Source organism: Nipponia nippon, unplaced genomic scaffold (genome assembly GCF_047370975.1).
Source record: "Nipponia nippon isolate SJK-2023a ecotype South Korea unplaced genomic scaffold, ASM4737097v1 scaffold_27, whole genome shotgun sequence".
In the NCBI taxonomy this organism is placed as follows: domain Eukaryota; kingdom Metazoa; phylum Chordata; class Aves; order Pelecaniformes; family Threskiornithidae; genus Nipponia; species Nipponia nippon.
In genome coordinates, this window is record NW_028262344.1 from 1,866,446 (window position 1) to 1,885,804 (window position 19,359).

The 19,359-nt window shown below is 57.6% G+C and overlaps 3 protein-coding genes and 1 non-coding gene across 5 annotated transcripts; 1 reads left to right on the top strand and 3 right to left on the bottom strand.

Moving 5' to 3' along the window:
* Nucleotides 1-102: 102 nt before the first annotated feature.
* On the bottom strand, nucleotides 103-3,986 carry TTI2 (TELO2 interacting protein 2). The gene is made up of 7 exons (XM_009468868.2): nucleotides 3,141-3,986; nucleotides 2,686-2,872; nucleotides 2,079-2,171; nucleotides 1,509-1,693; nucleotides 1,277-1,420; nucleotides 544-706; nucleotides 103-263 (listed from the first exon to the last, which is right to left on the bottom strand). Exons 1-7 carry the CDS (start codon nucleotides 3,773-3,775, stop codon nucleotides 183-185), a joined length of 1,488 nt encoding a protein of 495 aa, XP_009467143.1. The 5' UTR covers nucleotides 3,776-3,986; the 3' UTR covers nucleotides 103-182.
* Nucleotides 3,987-4,248: 262 nt separating this feature from the next.
* On the top strand, nucleotides 4,249-4,344 carry LOC148055025 (small nucleolar RNA U13). The gene has a single exon (XR_015706007.1). It is a non-coding gene; the product is annotated as a small nucleolar RNA U13 (small nucleolar RNA).
* Nucleotides 4,345-4,604: 260 nt separating this feature from the next.
* Nucleotides 4,605-12,365, bottom strand: RNF122 (ring finger protein 122). Of its 2 annotated transcripts, none has more exons than XM_087763098.1 (6): nucleotides 12,246-12,365; nucleotides 6,916-7,072; nucleotides 5,952-5,997; nucleotides 5,670-5,711; nucleotides 5,245-5,324; nucleotides 4,605-5,154 (listed from the first exon to the last, which is right to left on the bottom strand). In XM_087763098.1, exons 1-6 carry the CDS (start codon nucleotides 12,268-12,270, stop codon nucleotides 5,040-5,042), a joined length of 465 nt encoding a protein of 154 aa, XP_087619224.1. In that variant the 5' UTR covers nucleotides 12,271-12,365; the 3' UTR covers nucleotides 4,605-5,039. The 2 variants fall into 2 exon arrangements, with proteins under 2 accessions (XP_087619224.1, XP_087619223.1); XM_087763097.1 differs by having other exon boundaries at nucleotides 5,245-5,327.
* A 2,144-nt stretch (nucleotides 12,366-14,509) lies between these two features.
* Nucleotides 14,510-18,995, bottom strand: DUSP26 (dual specificity phosphatase 26). The gene is made up of 4 exons (XM_009468822.2): nucleotides 18,703-18,995; nucleotides 16,341-16,613; nucleotides 15,747-15,955; nucleotides 14,510-15,281 (listed from the first exon to the last, which is right to left on the bottom strand). Exons 2-4 carry the CDS (start codon nucleotides 16,517-16,519, stop codon nucleotides 15,082-15,084), a joined length of 588 nt encoding a protein of 195 aa, XP_009467097.1. The 5' UTR covers nucleotides 16,520-16,613; nucleotides 18,703-18,995; the 3' UTR covers nucleotides 14,510-15,081.
* Nucleotides 18,996-19,359: the final 364 nt, after the last annotated feature.

Below are 19,359 nucleotides of genomic sequence, written 5' to 3' on the forward strand. Positions count from 1 at the left end.
GGGGGCACTGCTGCTTTGGTCTAAAGCTGGAGAAGCCCGCGTGGGGCTAGGCGAGCACACAAGTTTATCTTGTTCGGGGGAGGTATGGGGTTAACAGGGGTGGGATGAGAAAGACGGTAACTTTTAATAAATAAAAAAAGTTTACTGTACAAAACACTGGGTGAGCATTGATCAGCCACGCCTCACGTGTTCTCTTGCACTTTTCTGATGCATTCCCGTACGCGGTTCTCCTCACAGCTGCTGTACACGCCCTCCAGCAGGATCTGAAACAAGAAAAGCATCATTTTCCAGTGCCTCGGCACGCTCAGGTTTATGGTGTTATCAGCCCTCCCCCGGCTATCTGTTGGAAGAGAATGATGCAAAGCATATATAGATAAGTGACTTGACACGTATCAACAGGTACCAAGTCAAGTACTAACGTTGAGGTGGATGCTTTCAAAATACCGTTGGACTGAGGAAGCCAGCGGGCTCTTGCACGCACCATGCTGCCCCGTCTAAGAGGGAAGGGATCAGAGGTGAAGCAGTGCTGGGTCCCCAGCTCACCTTCACTTGCCCTTCAGAGCACCGATCCAGCAGGATGAGGCAGTCCGTGGCCCCCTGGAGCAAGGCGGCTTTTACCAGCTCTGCGGTTGACCCTTGGTCAGTGTGTACGTCCCAGATCATCTTCAGCAGGGCTTTGAGGAGCACAGGGACTCTGCACGGCATTCTGCAAAGGAAACGGCAACTGTGCCTTATTCTAAATCCTCTTCGCAAGCCAGAGGAAAGCACAGCCTTGTTCAGCAGTTCCTAGACACTTCAGGCAGGAGCTGCTAGTTGCCGTTTACATGTGGAGCAGGATTGTAGCTGGCCTAAGATGAGCAACTGCTTCAGCGATGAGGCTGAAGAAGCTGCCTCGTTCAGTATGCCCACCAGAGGGAGGACAGGCCCTGAACACAGAGGTAACCCGAGGATGGTGTACCAGGAACGCCTCTCATGGGGCAGCCTCATTCACAGCGCAGGCCTTACTCCACAGTTCTGCCTTGCAGAGAACACAGATTTCGTTTCTAGCCAAGCTGACGCTTCTAGAACAGGCAGAAGTCAGATCAAAATGAGGACCCAGCTTAATTTTGGGGCCAGGTTTTTCAGCAAAGCAGTAATGCCAGTGATTCCTCTCTGTGACGGACTTCTCCCTTAAGATTTCAGGGCCCTTTCCTCAAGGAACAGTAACTTTGGCTCTGAAAGAGGGACAGCATTCAGGATATGCTTTCTACAGTGTCTTTCACCCACAGACCGGTACCTGGGCCAAGCATGCTCTATGGTGCACTGCAGTGTCTCCAGTATTCCCAGTCGGGCTTCTTCCTCAGGGCCATCACAGATTTCCAGATACCCCAGGATAACTCGCTCCAGCCTCTTCAGGTGCCGAACTATCAGGATGCCAAGCCTGCCGAGATAAAGAAACACACACTGAGAAGGGAGATATAGACCAAGGCCAAAGCAAGTGGCTGCAGGGCTGCGGCGGCTGCTCTCACCTCTGCACAAAGGCAGGCAGGGTCCTGGCGTACACCCGCCGCAGCGCAAGGCGATGCTCTGCCTCCATGTGGGTCAGAACCAGCTGCAGCACCTCATCGCAGGGGGCGGTTGGTCTGGCCTGCTTCTGCTGCCGCTGGGCTCTCTCCAGGATCGGCAGCAAGTCCAGCAGGCACAGCAGGACTGCCTGGTTCGGTGCGAGACAGTAAATCTGGGCAATCCTGCTGATGTTCTTGCCCAAACACCAATAACTTCCAACCCCGCTGACCACCCACAGCTGCTGCAGTTCACCTGACAGACCCAGCTACTTCTACTACCTGTTACCGGCCACCTTCAGCAAGGCTGCCACCTGGAAGGGGACAGGAGGCAAGAGATCTTCCCTCCACTTTGAGGTTTTCCTGAAATCTATCGAGTTACTTTGTCTCTTGGCCACAAGCATCAGCTAGTAACAGCCTGACCGCACTGTCTGCGAGGAAACAGGTTCTGCCTCCTCATGCCCTATGCTGGCTGTCCCTCACGGGGCTGATACGCAATACCGCAAGGCAGATTAAAATGAAGTTCTGCTGTCCTACCTGGATGAGAGGGGCCTCTCGTGAATAGAGGTGGTTGTAAAGGGCGTGGTGCACCACCTGAGCTCTGTTGAACTGGCACAGATCAGCAGCTGGCTGCAACAACAGAGAAGAGAACGTTATTCCTGTGCATCACATTCAGCACCCGCTTAACCTAATCAAAGAGAACGGCCTTCACAAACCCAGGTCTTATAAAAACAACCCTCGCACATACTGCGCGTTAGGAACACTGCTTACAAGAAAGCGGGAGCAGGTGCTGTAATAAATGCAGGTTAAACTCCGCCATGCACAGGAGCAGCCACTTTCCTTTCCTCCCCAGCTGCTGTTTTGCAGTTCCACTGGCATTACTTTAATACCCTGCTCTGCAAACTGTTGTCAGGCCGATACGCAAATCAGCCGAGTTCAAAAGGTGGGAAAGTGATTCTTTGCTTACTGTAATAGATATAAGAACTACACATATTTAAACACACAGGGACAGTATGGAGCACGGAGCAGAATTGCTAGGTTAACAGCAGAACCAGGATTACAAGTTAGGAATCCTAACAGGTGTCCAACCCACCCTTCCTTCAAACAGCACCCAGAAAGGGATCTAATTTCTCAAATCCCTTACCACGTTGAGAACGATATGATGCAGGCAGCGCACACCCAGGATTTTATTCTCCTCCCGGTAGTCATCCGAGATGAGCAGCGACGGCGGGAGGACACGCTCCAGGTAATGGCTAAGCCAGGGCCGGGTGACATGAGGCAGTGTCCAGGAAAACACGAACTTTGTGGCAGGGTTACGTTTCCAAGTGTCTCTGGAAATACAAACGTAAGCTCAGTGAACACTGGAACTAACGAATGCTCATTTTGTACGCATCTGGGCCTCTCAGCTGACAATAAGCTGTGATTGATTCCCCTCCTGCTTCCATTACCAGAGTATTTGTAAAGCTCTTGGCGCCATATTTATTGTTGAGTGTCTTCTAACACCTGAGCTCACACCGTTTCCCAAAGGTTTCCAGTGCTTCCCACGAGACCAGCCAAACACACCACCCTCTCCATCACTGCCCTCCCCTTCCTACTCACTTGGTTAACTCCGGTTTCAGGAGCCCCATCACTGCTGCAAATCTTCCTTCCTCATCTTCATTCTTTCCTCGAAGGAATTCAGCCACCGACCCGCAGCCTGCGGCCTGAACCAGCAGCGCCAGCAGCTCCTGTGCCACCAACTGAGATCGCGCATTTGTCCAGGGCCTCTCCGCAATATGTGTTGCGGCAAAGATGTAGATGGGTCCCATCACACGACATAGGATTGGACGCACCACGGGGACGCCCAGAGACTCCTGGGTCTTGGCAGCTTCCAGCTTCGCAAGGAGGTGTAGAAACACGGAGCCAACATCTGCCGCTCTCTCAGCTGCGGCAGCGTACGCGCTGTCCTTACTGGGGACATCTGCAGCGTCTTGCTCCTGCGCTGGGGGTGCTGCGTAGCCATTCAGCGCAGCCACCAACTCCCCCAGCGTCGCAGGGCTCAGGCCTCCAAAAAGCCACCGGCAGTCTGCAGCCTCGACCAGCGCACCCAGGTCTCTGACCACGCCGGCCTTGGGGGCACCGCCCGTCCCCTCGGAGAAGAGCAGCCCGATCTGGAGGAGGACTTGCTGGGCTGGCGGGACGGCGGGGGGCGGCTCCTCCAGCCTCAGGGCTCGCACTAGGCCGCTGAGCTCCATGGCCCGACCCACGCCGCAGGGCCACTTCCCGCCCTGCGGTGCGACCTCCCCCGCTCTAAAACCCCTTTAAACACATCCCCCCCACACACCTTTAAACACAATTCCCTGTGCTGGCCGCAGGCAGCAGCCCTCTGCGAGGAGAGCGCCCCGGAACGCCCTCAGAGCAAAGGCCTACCGTCTCCCTCAGCAGCCGCCGCAAACCGCGCCGCTGTCGCAAAATCGCATCCTTGCCGTAAAGGCGGTGGCGGGCGTGCCTATGTGTGAATAAATTAGCATGGGTAATGTGTCACCGTAATGTGGGGAAGGGGCGGCTCTGCGGCCCGGGGAGGGCAGAAGGCGGCTGGGGGCGCGGAGCCGGGTGGTGCGGAGGGGGCTGCACCGGGGGCCGCCGCAGCCTCGGTGCGGGCTCGCCTCGCCCCGACCTTGGGGTGAGGGGCACGGCGTTGGGATCAGGCGCGGGAAACAATGGCCCGATCCTTCCGGTTCATAGCAGATGATGAATGGGAGTGGCACGCGGCTGCGTGACGTGTGCACCCTTGCGTTACGACGTGGCACAATCCCTTCTGAGCGCCGGGGGGGTCGGCGCCGGTCCTGCGGGCGTCATTTTCTCGTGAGGGTGTGAAAGTCAGGGGCGAAGCGGCGGTTGGGGTTAAGGCGACTGCACCTGCGCTGGCGGTGCGCGACCCCTGTTGGGAGCCGTTGGGGCCGCTGCAGGTGACGTTTCCCCGCGGAAGAGGGCGGCTGTGACGCGCGGAGGGCCGCGGCCAACGCTGTCCCCTCCCCCCGGCACCGCAACCGGCCCCCGCCGGCGCTCGCAGCCGAGGCGGGCTGAGAAATTGTCCGTTTAATCGTGGTTTATACACAAAACCGTACACGCCCCCGCCCCCCCCGCCGCGGGCCCGGGGGGAGCCTGAGAGTCCGGGGGGATCAGGTACAAAAATACAAATTAATGCCCCATTTGGGCAGCAAAGGGGGAGCGGGGGGACGCAGCCCCCGCCCGCGCCGGGGGGCTCAGCTTTCCAGCGGCCACCCCAGGCGGTCCCTGCAGAGCACAACCGGGGCGACGTCAAAAACCGAACAGACCCCCCCCCCCCCAAAACGAAGCAACGACCTGCGAGTTAAAAATCCCAACTCAGAAATCCCGAATCCTTCGAGACGAACTGTTGGATCCGCCGGGACGCGCGGGGCCGGGGGATGCCGTGTGCGGGGAGCCGCGGTCCCGTGACGGCCCTGGCAGGATCTGGCCGGCGAGGAGCGGGGCTGCTCACACCAGCTCGTCCAGGAGGGTGCCGATGCCGGCGCGGGGCTGTGCCGGACCCGCCATGGGCTTGTTGCACATGGGGCAAACGCAGCGCACCTCCAGCCACTTCACCAGGCACCTGCGGGGCAGAAAGACGGCGGGATGCAAATCCCCGCCGGGGAATTCCCGCTCCCCGCAGCCCTCCGCCGGCCGCCGCGGCCGTACTTACTTTCTGTGGAAGGCGTGCTGGCACGGCAGCACCCCCAGCTCCTCCTTCACCTTAAAATCTTCCAGGCAGACGGCACAGGTCTGCTGCGGGAGGCGAGACAGAGGGTGAGGGTGGTTGTGAACACGTGGGACCCAGCGCGACGCCCACACGTGGCCCCGCTCCCACCAGAAATGCTGTGGCCGGGGGAATCCCACTGCTGCGGCGCCTCTTCCCGGATATTTCCAGCTGGGAGTTCAGCCCGGTTCCCAAACCGCCCCCAGGGAGGGGGTTTTCCTCCCATTTCCCAGGAAATGAGTGCGGTGCCGGCACTTCCCCATCCCGGCCTCACTCTGCCTGTGAGCCGCCTTCGACTCCATGGAGCAGAGGGGATGGGCCCCGGAGCATCGTCCCCGTTAGCCCCAAAGCCCAGAGGTGGGACCACTCACCCCGTGCACATTCAGCCTCCGGGCATCGCCCTTCAAAACCACCTGAGGGAGAAAAGGAGGCAGAGGATTTAATACCGGGAGGGATTTTGCCAGGAGCTGCAATGGGAGCTGACCCGAGCCGGGCAGGGGCAGGTCGAGCCCGGGCACAGCGGGCAGTGCGTCCTGTCACACCGCTTTTGAATGCGCCCGGCCGGGATGAGCAGCACCGGTCCCCGCTGCGTCCACCTCCCGCTCGGCCCCGAATCGCTGTGGGTACGTGCAGGCAACAAGCATCGACTTTACCTCCTTGTACCCGAACCTCTCGCTCTGAGCCTGGTGCCGCAGTTTGCTGCAGAGAGGGAGAAAAAGGCACCGTCAGTTTTACAGCATCCTCAAGGGTCACATCTGAACAGCGCGGCCAAAAATATTTGGGAGAATAATAATAATATTTGGGATAAACAGCTCTGAGGCTGCACTTGTGCTGTCGGAGCAGCGTGGCCAGGACCAGCCCAAGGCCGTGCCCCGGGTAGAGCCGCGCTGCGGGGCCCCGTGCCGCCTCCAGCGCCGGCAGGAATCGGCGGCAGGGAGCGATAAGAGCCGGCAGCCGGCAGCCCCGATTGTTTGCCTTAGGAAGTCGTTCGTGGCAGAGGAAACGCTGTATTTCCAGCGCTTGCCCGCCAGCAGCTCCCAGCCCTGCTGTGACCTTGGCCGGGGCAAGGGCGCCGGGGAAAACCGTCTGGCAGAGAAACCCAGCAAGACACGGGGAGAAGGGGACCGCTCGCAGCCTTCGCTTGTCCTCCAGCCGAGGCATGGAGACGTGCTTCCGCAGTCCCCAAAATGACCGAGATATGCACGGGACAGCGGCGGAGCTGGGGCATCCCGCAGGGAAGGACTGAGCCACCCGGGCCCTGCAGAAACGCCAGCTGCTGCCTTGGCTTTGGGTTTAAAAATAGCCCTCCCTGAACAGGGAGTGTAATGTAAAGACACATCCTCTCCCGTGCAGCGCCGCTCCTTCCCTGCTCGACACAATGCGTCCCTTCGCACGGTCCCCTGGAAAACAAGAGCCCCTTCCTGCGTTTCCTGCCCTGCTCCGGCCGCAGGGGACCACGATCGCGCCTGGCTTGAGCACGGCGGGCGGCCGGCCCCGCTCCTCGGGGCAGATCCTCGTGGCGAGCGGCTCCCACGTTATGGGACAAAACAAGGGGGTGCTGGGAAGGGCAGGGGGTGCCCCGGGGGTGCCAACCCACCGCCACGGCCCCCGGCTCACCTGATGAAGTAGCAGCAGAAGATGAGGCTGAGCACAAAGACAAAGATGCCGGTGCCAAAAATGACCATGTAGATGTTCAGTGGCAGATCCTGGAATGTGATGGGAGGCATCGTGCAGTGTTTACTGGTATAAATCAGCCCCAGACTGCAGGAGCACCCTTTGGGGGGGAAGAGAAAAGTGTTTAGGATGGAAGAAGGGAAAAAGGAGGTGAAGAAGATGCGCTGCGAGAGCGGAGAGAGCCTGGGCTGACTCTGGAGTTAGCAAAGTGGGCAGAAACCAACGCCAAGGCATCGTCTCGTGGGCTGTGGAGATTGGTGATCTCCCCAGGAAGAGCGGCAGCCCCTAAAGCAGCTCCGTGCGGCGCAGGCAGCAGCCACCGCCGCATTTCTACAGTCACGAAACCCTTCTCCAGCAGCACAAACGTACCCCAGGCAGAATCCAGGCGTCTGGGAGAAAAGGAGGCCCCATGCTTTCATCTCCAGAGAAATACATGGAGGCTGGAAGGGGATTTAGGGAAGGACAGAGCAAAAAAAGAGCTTGAAAAACAGGAACAGTTGGCGTCTGTCATTGCTCCGTGGGAGCCAGGAAGAGCAAGTGCCTGGTTCATCCTTGGTGCCGGGAGAGGCGCCGGGGCTGTGCAGGAGCACGTTCAGCACCACAGTGACCGAATCCCCCTTCCGAGCAAAACCGGGGGCACCCGCACACACCGGCCACACGCCGCAGCCTGGGCCACCACGTCTCGCTGCAAGTCTGACACGACGGGGGAAATGCGGAGAAGGGCGTCACGCAGAGCCGGTGGCGGCGCAGCCACCCCGGGAGGGTCCCACCTAACCAAGGGGGAAAGGCACGGAAATACCAGACCCGCTGCAGCTGCCTCTGCTGGGAGCTGATGGAAAGTCAGGCTCTGGCACTAAATAAGCATCGCTTTTTATGTCTCGAAATCATGCTGACCCCACAAGAGCTGAAGCTTTGATTTCTCATCAGATCTCACTCCGACAGGACTTTAAAGGAGAGCAGCCCCCGAGCCCCTTCCGCTCAGCACCCTCTGTTCCCGCGCTGCGCAATCTCATCAAAAAGCTCCGACACAAACACTTCTGGGTTTAATTACAGCCCACTAAAATCCTCTGCCTGTTTCTCATGAGAGGATGAAATTTGCTCTCCACCATGGAGAGCAGAGATAGGAAGAGAGCGGGCAGCAGAAACGCCTGCAGAAGCGGCAAGATCCCAGGTTTGGTCTGTCTGGTTTCCTCCCCGCTGCGATGGAGAGAGAAGGCAGCAGCGTGTGCTTGAGAGAGGCCCAGGACATCTGCATAGCACGGGGAGCCCGAGTGGGACAGGCAGGCGGCACCCCTGGGGTGAGCTCCTGCCCTGGGACACTCAATTCCCAGCTCCTCCCGGGTATCTGCTTTGAATTTATGTGCCACATTGATGCAATGGCCAAAGCCACCGCGGCCAGAGAGGCACTCGGCTCTGGGGACCGCGGTTTGCTGCTGAGCAGCGGGAGCAGGCACCAGACGAGAGGCTGGACCATAGGAAATGGGGTTTTCCTGCTACAGAGGGCAGAGCCGCTTGCTGATCTTTGCCTCTTGTAATCGCCGGAGACAATTCACCAGCCACCTCATCTACGGAGCAAGAAAGGGAGGATTTGTTTGTCAGGTCCTCCTCTCTCAGTCTTCTGCTCTTGAGACCACCAGGTGCAGGAAAAGACAATAGGAAAGGTTATTTTTTTTTTCCCATTTCCCTGCTGGAAATGATTGAGAAACGCTCCAAAAAAAAAAAAAAAGTATATCAGCTCTGAAAAAAACCACTGAGCATCTACATGAGGTCATGCTGGTGCACGTGGCAGTGGGACACGGGCTGCAACGCAGCTGTTGATGGACGGAGGAAGCCTCATTCGAAGCTGGCCAGAGAGCAGTGGGCTGCGGTAACAATAACGGGTCACAAGTGAAACAATAACGCTTCCTACGTGTATTTCAAACTGAGAGCTATTCCAAGAATCTGCTGAAAAGCACCAGCCGAACAGTGCCACAAGAGCCGTGGTGACAGAAACAGCCCAAACCCGAGTTACAGCTTGAGGGGCCCGAAGGGCTGCTGCTGGCCACGGCGAGCGCTCGCTCTGCGCGTGCCGCAGCTCACCACCAGCTGCCGAGGGTCGGCCTGGACCTGCTCCATGGGCAGCTGCGTGGCCACCCGTGACGAGACGGCAAAGCCCTTGTCTGGGGATAGCAGGAGAATCAGCCCTGCGGAGAGCAGGGAAAGGCTGGGATGTGCGTCCCAGAGGTTTTCCAGGAGAAGCACCAGGCAGGCTGGGAAGGAGAGCCCTGAGAGAGACAAACCCTGCCAATCCCATGCTGACCTCCCCAGCACATCCCTCTGTGCTCATCTTAAGGGGCTCAAAACCCAGCGTACGAACTCCTGAACATCACACCCAGACACTGCTCTTCCGCACGGGGTTGTCCCTACAATCCCTGTGTTCTGCCCGGCTGCGCTCCATCCTGCGGGGCACAAGTGGTATTCCCTGACCCTGCACGCTGCTTCCTGAGCCCTGCTCCACGTTAGATGCCCAAATTCCGCACAGGTGGCAATAACTACATGTAAAAGCCACACGGGTGCCGAGAGAGGGGCAGTCAAACCAGCAGCAGCAGCGGGGAAAAAACTGAGGTGGAACAAGAAATGCTGTAACTTGCAGCCCCGTGCCCAAGGAAGCAGAAAGGAGCCGGTCTAACATGTCCCTGCCAGCTGCAACACAGCTGGCAAGGCTAATTTTAGACTCACCAGCTTAGCAAGGCTCATTCCTGTTAAATAGGCTCTCAAGAATTCACGAGCTCCAGGCTGCGGTGCCAAAAAGCGAGCACGGCTCCGGGGAAGTGCCCTTTCCTGGTCGGGGAGCAGCCATCGGCTCGGCTGAGATGAGAAGGTCCTGCCAGGACAAGCCCTCGAGCAGTGGGTCTCAGCGAGGGAATGCGAAAAGCGAGGTCCTCCCAAGCCTGGCCAGCCCCTTCCCCTCCCGCTCCTCCCCACGAGGGCTCATCGACATGGTGGGCGCTGGCTGAGTGATGGTTTTGATTAGCGCAAACCCCTTCGCCTGACAAAGGCGTCCGTATTTTTAGTTCAAGGGGAATGGATCAAATCTGGTTTTAAACAACGTGAAATGAAGAACTGATGGGCACCAAACCCAAACCGAAATAACCCATTTCACCAGCTCAAGTCTACCAGTTTTGTACCTGAAACCAGAATCCCTGCAGGTAGCGTGCTAGAACGATTATTTAGTTGAAAAATGAGAAAAGAGGGGTCAGTAGGCATCTGTGAAAGTACCTACAGACACGCACTGACTTTCTGGGCCCTTCTCTTTACAAGAAGCGTGCTCAGAAAGCTGCTTCATCTTGCCAGCAAAGTGTTTTTTCATCCCTCCCCTTTGTAAGCAGAAGCAGCAAGGGCACGGTTTGACCCGTCGGGGCTGTGGGTTTCACCTCCTCCGACCGACACGGCTCCCTGGCGGACTTAAGCGCTGAGCTGGCCTAAATACCCCTGCTGCAAGCTGCGGTGAGGACACACGGTGCCTCCGGTTGAGTTGGCTAACGGGGTGACCCCAGCCCTGCTCCCCACGCCCCCCCCCAAAACCAACAGCGTGACTTAACCATCACAACCCACTGAACAGCCTGGCCAACACCTCTGCAAACACAGACCCTCGTGCTCCAGCGATGTCGCGTGGTTTGGCCTCCGGACACAACAGTTTGCAGTATTTCAAGTCAGGACAGACCCCAGTTTCTGCCCATACTGCGCAGGCACGGGGTTTTTGCTGAGCGGAGCTTCTCCCTCACCCCAATTCTTGTTCAATAAAACAAATGGAAAACTCAGCAGGTCATTAAATAAAACCATTCTTTCTACTCCCACACAAAAGCTGTGGGCTTTGCATCAGAAAATTGAATGCAGCTTCCATATAATTTTTGCTGTGATGCTGGAATAGGCTTCCTGCAAAAGTTGCCCCTAAGCCAAGGAGTTCTCCACAGGGGAAAACCACCTCCCCTCCAAATAAAGTTACCTGGCTCGTGCCCGGTGACTGCAAAGTCCCCTGAGCTACAGCTGAGCAACAGGACAAAAAACAGTGATGCAGAAGAGGAGCTGAATTGCCACGGCGGCACAGTATACGCTGTCTGTTAAGATATCTTGGCTATACCTACTTAGGTTGAAAATGTGATTTCTTTACTGGCTCTCGGACTTATTTACACTAACGGCCCCGATTCTGCACAGGACCTTAGCAGCGCACAGAGAAGCAATTTTGCTGGACTCCGCTGATTTCAATATTTGCGAGCTCAGGGCTTAAAGCCAAAAGGTACAAGCCAGATGCCCGCAGCCGGTCTCCTAAACCCACGCCTTGGCCTTTGAACAAGGCTGGGCTCTGTTTGCGGTGTTTCCCAAAGCCCGTGCCTTGGGAAACCGAGGAGAGCTGTGGCTGCTCAGCGCCTCTAAAAGCAAAGTCTCTCTTATTTAGGATGTTTCTTTAACATAGCCAAGTTCGCATTTTCTTCTGTGGAGCATTTCCATGTACCTTGTTTAATGGAAACCCATGCACTCACCACATGTCCAGGGCTAACCGCCTGCAGGACCGGTGGTTTCTTATCCCCCAAGTTGCACGGGCACACACAAGGTACGCGTTACAGGAGAGGAAGCCACTGGTTGCATTATATTTAGCTTCAAAGGCTGTAACCCTTTCATAAATTAAAATAACCCAGCCTTTGTTGCTCAGGCAGGGCTTTGATGGTGGAATTCCCAGCGCAGCTTCTCAACTACTTAGTCATAAAAATAAACCACTTCTCAGTTAAACCAAAACCCCCTCACATGTGCAAACTCAGTCCCACGTCCCTGAGAATTTCTTACAGCGAACATGAGAGCGAGGAGCCAGGGCCTTGTCTGGGGCCCTTGAAAAATCAGTTTATTCCACTTCTGCGGACACAAAAAAGAGGGCTTTTTTTTTGTCGCAACCAGCAAACGAAGCGAAAGCACGGCAAACTCATTTAGTAATTGGCTTTATTCCTGGGAGCTGAGCCGGACTCGCTGCTCTGGAAGTAAAACTGCTTCCCCGGCTCATCCCCGCCCCGCACAGCCCCAGGGCGGCGGGACCGGGGCTCCCGGCGCCGGGCAGCCGAGGGTCCGCAGGGCCCCGGGACCCCGCAGGGCCCCGCTCCGGGGGCGGGAGGCGAGGGAAGGGCACGGCGGCACGAAACTGTCCCGGAGCCGCCCCGAGGGGCTGGGGAAGGGGGGGATGCCCGCCCCCCCCACACTCACGCCCCGCAGCCTCCCCCCCCCTCCCCGTCGCCCCCCGCTCTCACCGTGGCACCACTGGAACGGGGGCATCCGGGAGCCGCTCCGCGGGGCCGGGGCGGCTCCGCCGTGCGCGGTGCGGGGCCATGGCCGGCGGCGGGGCTGGGCCGGGCTGGGCCGGGCCGGGAGCGGCCCTGCCCGCAAACCCCGCCCCGGCAGCCCCGGCCCCCCCAGCCGGAGCCCTCCCCGCGGCGGGCGCAGCGCCGAGCACCCCGGCGGGCCCCGGAGCTGGGCGAGGCGTGGGGGGCTCCAGGCGCGGCTTCCCCGGGCCGTGAGCGGCGAGAAACCCCGGGCCCAGGCTGCTCCCATGATGTACGTTCCTACCAGGCACGTTTTCCTCATCCTCGTTCCCTGCCACGCGCATCCCCGGGGTACCTGCACCCACGATGCGCCTTTCTGCCGCGCGCGTTCCCACGGAACACGCGCAGGCAAGGGGCTCTGCTCGAATACGGCCCCATCATCCAGCAGAAATGCTCTGCACATGACCCAGGTTTGGATTACCTGCCTCACACGCCACCCGGCTGGAGCCCGCCCGTCCTTGTGTACGCACCAGCCCTTTGGGGGGACTTCCCGGAGCGCGCTGAGCTCCTGGTAGCTCTCAGTCTTGTGCAAGGGATGGTTTTGGACACGATCAGCAGCTCCATCCAAACTCTGGATCCTGCAGGTGACTGGTGACCACGAGGGCAGCGAGACTGGCAGCCTGGGGCTGTGAAATGGTTCCGTGTGCCCCCACGTGCCCCGTGTCAGGGATGGCAGTATCGTGGGCTCCGTGTATCCTCCTCCACCAATAGCTCCAGAGATCAGGGAGGTCTCTGCGGCCCATTTCTGACAGCCCTCCTGAAATCAGGGTACCTTCCCATGCTATAATTTGATCTCCCAACAGAGGTGCCCAGCTGCTGCAAACACACAGTAAGGTACAGCAAACCACGGGCTCTGTCAGTGGTTTTGCTCTCTGGATTAGTTTGCTGATCCTCCAAACACGATCTCCCCTCGTGCTCAGAGCCTCCCTGATCCCAGCTTTGTCAAACAACAGCCACGCTCTGCATTCGGGGGCCCAGCAGCAGCAGGCTGCACAAAGGGAGCTTCGCAGCAGCAAGGAGCACAAAGCAGAATTGCAAAATCAGACAAGAGGCATTTTACACCCCCCCAGGACCTTGCCAAGCTGCAATTCCCCCCGCCGAAGCTTCTGGCACGTCCAACAGTCAGTCCCGGCAGCACCCAGCGCCACCACAGAGCGTGACCAGCCCCTGCTCATTGCCCAACGCCAGTTCCTCCTTGCCTCAGTGTCTGCAGCCCTTGCTCGGGGTAACCTCGGCCGTGCTGCCAGCAGTCGCTCTGTTCTCTCTGCCAGCAATTTCTGGGATGGTGCCGTGCCCTGAGCACCCCGGGGCACTTCAGGGGCCTGAAAGAGCAGAGCCCCCAGCCCAGGAGCCGGGCAACACACACACAGGACACCCCAGCTGCCGCAAACTAAAGTTTGCTCTCCCTATTGCGCTCGAGCTAAAGGCAGGCCCTCCCCGGAGCAAGGTTGCTTGAGGCCACCCGTTAGCAGTGATGGGGTGCTACAGCATGGGCCTCGGCGTGCCCCAAGCCCGGCGGCTCACCCTTCAGGCTCCTCTCGCTACGTGTTTACACGATCTCAGCACAACATATAGCCGGCAGCCGAGCGGTGCTCCCTGTGTTCTCAGGAAGCGGAGGAAGAATGGGGCTATATTAAGAGCGGGCGGACAATGAGTGCTGGCAGTGTGCAGGGGCAGCCCAGCACCCGTGGGGCCACCCAGCACCCATGTGGCCGGTGCCACCACGGACACTTGCTTCTGTCCCTGGCCACCCTCCTGGGGTTCAGCTCGCCCATCCCCTCCGCAAGCAGCAAAGGTGTTTTTTGCAGGCGCCAGCGGACAGCCGGCCCTTCTGCAAGCTTGGGTGGATAGCTTGGTGCCTGCCTGCCTGCCTCTGGGAGACCGACATCGCCACATTGCCACCTCATGATGCATGGCGACCCTGGTGACCATCAGCCCGGCTCTGCTTTCCACCAGGAGACCCCCTTTCTGTCCCCACTGCTGGGAAAAAAAGAGCGGGGAGGCCCAGCACAGGCACTGGCCACCAGTGCGGTTTGACAGGTTCAGCCCCTGGACGGAGGATCTGGGAGGACTCGGGTCCATCTCAACCCAGAGCACTCAGGGTGATGCTCTCCCACCGCCTCCTGTGACGGATCCCAGCCTGAACACATAAAGCCTGTCCCAAAGCACACAAGGGATGGCCAAACTTTTTCCTTAGCACTGTCTTTATTTGTACAGGTTAACACTAGGCATGGAGGACATCCAAAGACTACGACAAAAGGCCTGTTTGCCTGAGCCCACACACCAGACCTAATTCACATTGCTACACAGACCAAAAACGAATGGGAAACAAGACAAGAACACACAGAGCTTCAGTCTCCTGGGAGGGAGGGACAGGACTGGCTTGGCAAACACATCTGCCACGTGGGAGAATGAAGCCTTGAAAGCTTCCTGGAGCCAAGAGGGATAGAGTAACCTGAAACGTGGGGCTGAGTCCCTCCGGAGGCATCTTGGAGCGAGCAGGCTGGGAAAGAGGCTATACGTTAGGCCTACCTAGGTGGCAAGATTGCAGGTTGAGGGCCTATGCTTTACCACTAGGAATAGCTCGCATGTCTGGGGACCCCCTTAGCTGAGGGGGAGGCCCTGGGGCCAGCTGCATGTAACCCATTAGCTGCCAAGCGTCCGCACTGTGAGGAAAGCCCTATCTCTGCCACTCAGCGGGCATCGGGGTCAGGTGAGCACCGCACACACAACGCTCCCACCACACAACCCCTCTCGTCCTCCTTCACGCACTCCTCTTCAGCCTCAGAGCATTGTCCAGGGCGACCAGCTGGCGCAAGAAACCCCGGTTGGGGATGATACCACGGTGGTCCTTGACCGTCTTTATGGCTTCTACAAGGGGCATGTGGTGGCGGATCATGAGGTAGGCGAGGACCAAGGTGGCCGACCTGCTCACCCCGACAGCACAGTGCACAAGGATCCTTCCTGGGGGTGAAACACAGGGGCTGTGTCACAGCAGACCAAATATCCCAATTAAAAAAATACTTGAGGACACAACTGTTTGCCATGGTGCATCCTGGAGCTGTGGCTCAGGTGCGCAGCCTCTGGGGTGAGATGTAGGGCCCCAGTTACAGTGTGACTGTGATGCACTGAGGTCCCCCTCTTGGCAAAAGGGATCAGTGTATTGTGATCTCCCAAAACAGACTGAACAGGATCAGCCACAGCTCAGGACACAGACTGGGGCTGTGACCTGGAGGACCAGTGCTCTCATCTAGCCTGTTCCCTCTTTGGAGGAGGTGATCCAGTGCGGGAGACACCATCCCAGGCTGGAAATACCTTTCTTTTCCAGGATGCTTAGCATTAGGATGTCAATCTAGCTTCCCACCTGCCCAGGGGAGTTTCTTCCCATGCCTGCTCCCCACTTCTCTCCCAGAAATCTTTACCACCGACCTTCATTCAGCGCTTGGTGGATGAAGTCAGCTGCAGGATAAAAGTAGGGGCTCATGTCGAAGGAAGGCGAGTCATGGGCCTCGATGCCCAGGTAGCGGATGCCCGTGCCCTCGTAGTACTCAGCACCCCCCCTCCACTTGCTGTGCGAGGCGTTGAGGATGTGGGTGATGCGCAGGTGAGCCAGCTCGCGCCGGTTGGCCGCTATATCTCTGCAGAGAACAAGAGACAGTGCAGAGATGCATAAGTTTAGACTAGTTAAAAGTTTCCAAGGACAGGGTAAGGGCTGTCCTGGACAAACATTTATGTCTGAGAAAGCTGGATGCAAAGGAAAAATGTCAGACTCTTAAGATTCTTGAATTTTAAGTCAATCTTGCAGTCCCTGACCCCATGGACACTTCACCCCACCACAGCAGTGCTCTGAACTCTCTCCACAGCCATGCTTATGTCCTTCTTCCTCCTCCTTTGCCCCAATGTACCACACCCATTGTGTCCTCCTCTCCCTCACATTTCCCAACCTCCCCCTCCCAGATTTCCCCTTTTCACAAAAATAGCCCTGACCCCCCCCCCCAGTTCTTGTCCCCTTCTGATACATACTGATCGCCCAGGTAGAGTCCTGGCCAGACCTCATCAGCATGATTACAGGCTGTCTTTCCTGTGTACAGCAACCTTTCAAGCTCGAAGACGCTGAGGATGGGGTGGTTGTTGCGCTCGTCCCGTGAGCCCCGGCTCGGTGACCTGGTGCCATTCCTGGAGAACCTGGACAGGAAAGCCATTGGAGCTGCCGAGACCCACAAGGCATACCTGTGGGTTCGTGAAGGCCGGAGAGTGGCCTGGAGGTCACTTCTGCTGCTGGTGCCACCCACGGTCCTGTCATGGAAGCAGTGGAGATGCCATTAGAAGAACTGGGGACCTCTCACTCCATTCCTTTTGTAGAAATACTGGCCCAAAGCAGCCAATTCTCACCTTCCTGATGAGAGGGCTGTGTCAAGTCAGCTACCCAGTGGTTCCCAGCGTGAGACAGAGTATCACCTACGCTGCCTTCCAAGAAGCAATACTGCTGGGGAGAAGTTTATGATGCCAAGGCTGGTAAGGGAAGCCAGAGAGACAGCCAGATTGCTGAGTCTCCACAGGCTGAGGTTTTGCTCCAGCCTCATGACTTTGGGTTGAGGCCACATTGGCAAGAGATGTTCTACACAGGACCACCTTCCTTCTGAGCTGGCTCTGGGGCTTTGCCTGCCAGCGGGACAATGCCAGCTCGAGAACTGATGCTGCCAACCTGTGATCAGAAGCAACGAAAGGCGGCCAGGTCTGGGCAAGCCACCAGGATTGGGGAGGAAAAACCCCCAAACAGGTGGAGGATTCCATATGGCACCACACAGAGCCTGGCCAGGACCCAGACTCCTACAGACCAGGCACAAAAGCCTTCGGGAAGGGAGAGGCAGGATTAACCCCTCCAAGTACAGCAGTCCTGCAGCTGCATTTGAACATCTAGGACTGGTTTGGGGTGGGAAGAGTTAATTTCAGGGGATGAGAAAGCTCATTTTTACAGAGCGGATCCTCTAGGACACAGCTCTGCTCTCAAACCTTTAGATCATGCCGATACTTGTCACACATCTGCAAGACACCTCCCTGGACAGCCTTACCCATGTGGAGCAGTTACCAGTCCCTGCAACCAGATGTTCATCAAAGCTGCCTTTTTTTGCTCGTCCGCTGCTGCCTCACTGACAGACCCCCCTCCCCCTCCCAAGAATACAATTCTCTTTCCCACCATCACGCTGCTGCCCTGAGCTGCCCTGGAAGGTGCCCAAAGAGCATCCCATCATAGTTCCCCCAGCAGCAGCTCAGCACTGGCCAGTTGTCTCTGGGACTCGGGGGAGGAAACGCAGCGACCTTGGGCTGGCCAGGCTGGATCAGAGCACGTCTATCTGCTTTGACATTTTGCCTAAGGCACCAGCCAGCAGCCAACGGTGCAGAAGGAAGAAGCCTCCAGCCATTTCTTGGCAATGTGCAGAGGAGGAAAACATTGCAAGGGCAGAGGGGAGCTCAGAGGGAGTCCAGAGAGACTCATGGATGTCTCCCTCCCCACTCCCTGTTCCAGGCTGGCAGTTCAGATGCTGCCTGGCATCCTGGGGTGCTGCACAGGAGAGGTCAGCCCTGCCCGCACTGCTCATCCCTGGCACCGAGCACACCACACTCCCCCAGCACGGGGTATGGGCCAGATCTCACCCTGACACATCTCCCCTGCCCTGATGAATTTTGGACTCTTTCATGCTGGGAATTCAGACTTGGCAAACCCCACCTGGAAAAGGCATTCGGCATGGCCGTGTGCCGGGGCCCTTAAACCTTGTGTGACCTTGGCTGCAGCACAGCCATATGCCACCAGCCCCGGGCAGCATTAAGAAACAAACAGCAGAAGGGTCTGAAAAAAGCAGCTAAATCATCAGTATAAGGCTGTAACTAGCCAAATAGCAGACCCTCTTATTGCTACAGCTGGCTGGAAAACTAGCAATCCACACCTATCCTGGGATGTAGCTCTAGAAACCTCAGGCCCAAAGCTGCCTTCCAACATCCCACCCCCAACACACCACCATGCCAGCTCCCTGAAAGTGCTGCAGGGGGAGAGAAACTGCCCCACATCCAAGACCTCAGAACAGAACCCAAAGCACTCCTGGCACCCCAAACCCTCACAGGCATCGGCTGTACCCCCCCCTTTTGGCAGCCAAGCCTGGGGGCTCGGACCCCGCTCCCCCGAGCACGCTCATGGCTGCCTCCGGAGCCCCTCTGCCAGTTGTGCCATGCTCGGAGGGAGGGGAGAAACAGCCAGAGCCTGCCTAGACACACAGCGAGCTCTGAAGAGGCATCGCTGAACGAGCACAGGCTGCTCAGCCCCGCACACTCCGCGGAGACAGACAGACAGACACGCAGGAAGAAGGAGACGCCCACCCCGTTACTCTACCTTTGCGAGGGCTGTGATTTCTCGGCTCAAAGTGAGTGTTGTAGTCAGATCCAGTCGGCCATGTCTTCCTGCTGCTGCCGCCGCTGCTGTAGAAAGGCTGATGTATGAACATCTATTTTAAGCCATGACATGTCCAGAGGCAGGTTTGTTTATATCATGCTGTGCATGGATGGATAAGGGAGGAATGAGGGAGACGGACACAAATGCAGAGATCGCATGCAAGCATGCACAGACATACACATAAGTGCCCATTACTACGCAGACAAAAACAACAGCAACAGTAACATATCAAAATTCTCCTGCCAGCTTTTCTCTCACCCCTCCTCCAGCAAACCAAAAGCCACAGGCGTGCAGAGAAGGAGAAAAGAAAAAGCCGATAAAGTGGTGCTGATGACGTGATTACCCATATCATAAATCTGCAGCCGTCTCTAGAGGATGCTTCTTCATATTTTTTTTTTACAGTTGACCTTGTGTCCCGTCCCCATGTCGTCGTCCGTCCCCCCCCCCCCCCCCCCAGTCTCTTTGGCAGAGCCAGGGCTTGGTGACATTTTCTTCATTTGCTAAGAAAATAAGCCTGGGAGGGGCATGTATGTGGTGATATGACAGACTATTTACAAATTCATGTCAAAGTCAGGGAATACTTTTTTCTGGGGGAAA

Bases quoted from the DNA above. Each gene is read 5' to 3' on its own strand.
- RNF122 (XM_087763097.1), bottom strand. From the start codon at position 12,270: ATGCCCCCGTTCCAGTGGTGCCACG. The intron at 5,998-6,915 runs GTGAGCCGGGGG...CCCTCTCTGCAG, and splicing joins TTCTGCTGCTACTTCATCAG to CAAACTGCGGCACCAGGCTC. The intron at 5,328-5,669 runs GTGAGTGGTCCC...CGCCTCCCGCAG, and splicing joins GGAGGCTGAATGTGCACGGG to CAGACCTGTGCCGTCTGCCT.
- DUSP26 (XM_009468822.2), bottom strand. From the start codon at position 16,519: ATGGCTTTCCTGTCCAGGTTCTCCAGGAATGGCACCAGGTCACCGAGC. The intron at 15,956-16,340 runs GTATGTATCAGA...TGTTCTCTGCAG, and splicing joins GGACTCTACCTGGGCGATCA to AGATATAGCGGCCAACCGGC. The intron at 15,282-15,746 runs GTCGGTGGTAAA...TTTCACCCCCAG, and splicing joins CCACCAAGCGCTGAATGAAG to GAAGGATCCTTGTGCACTGT.
- TTI2 (XM_009468868.2), bottom strand. From the start codon at position 3,775: ATGGAGCTCAGCGGCCTAGTGCGAGCCCTGAGGCTGGAGGAGCCGCCC. The intron at 1,421-1,508 runs GTGAGAGCAGCC...TTATCTCGGCAG, and splicing joins CTGCCTGCCTTTGTGCAGAG to GCTTGGCATCCTGATAGTTC. The intron at 264-543 runs GTGAGCTGGGGA...TTCTTGTTTCAG, and splicing joins GCTCTGAAGGGCAAGTGAAG to ATCCTGCTGGAGGGCGTGTA.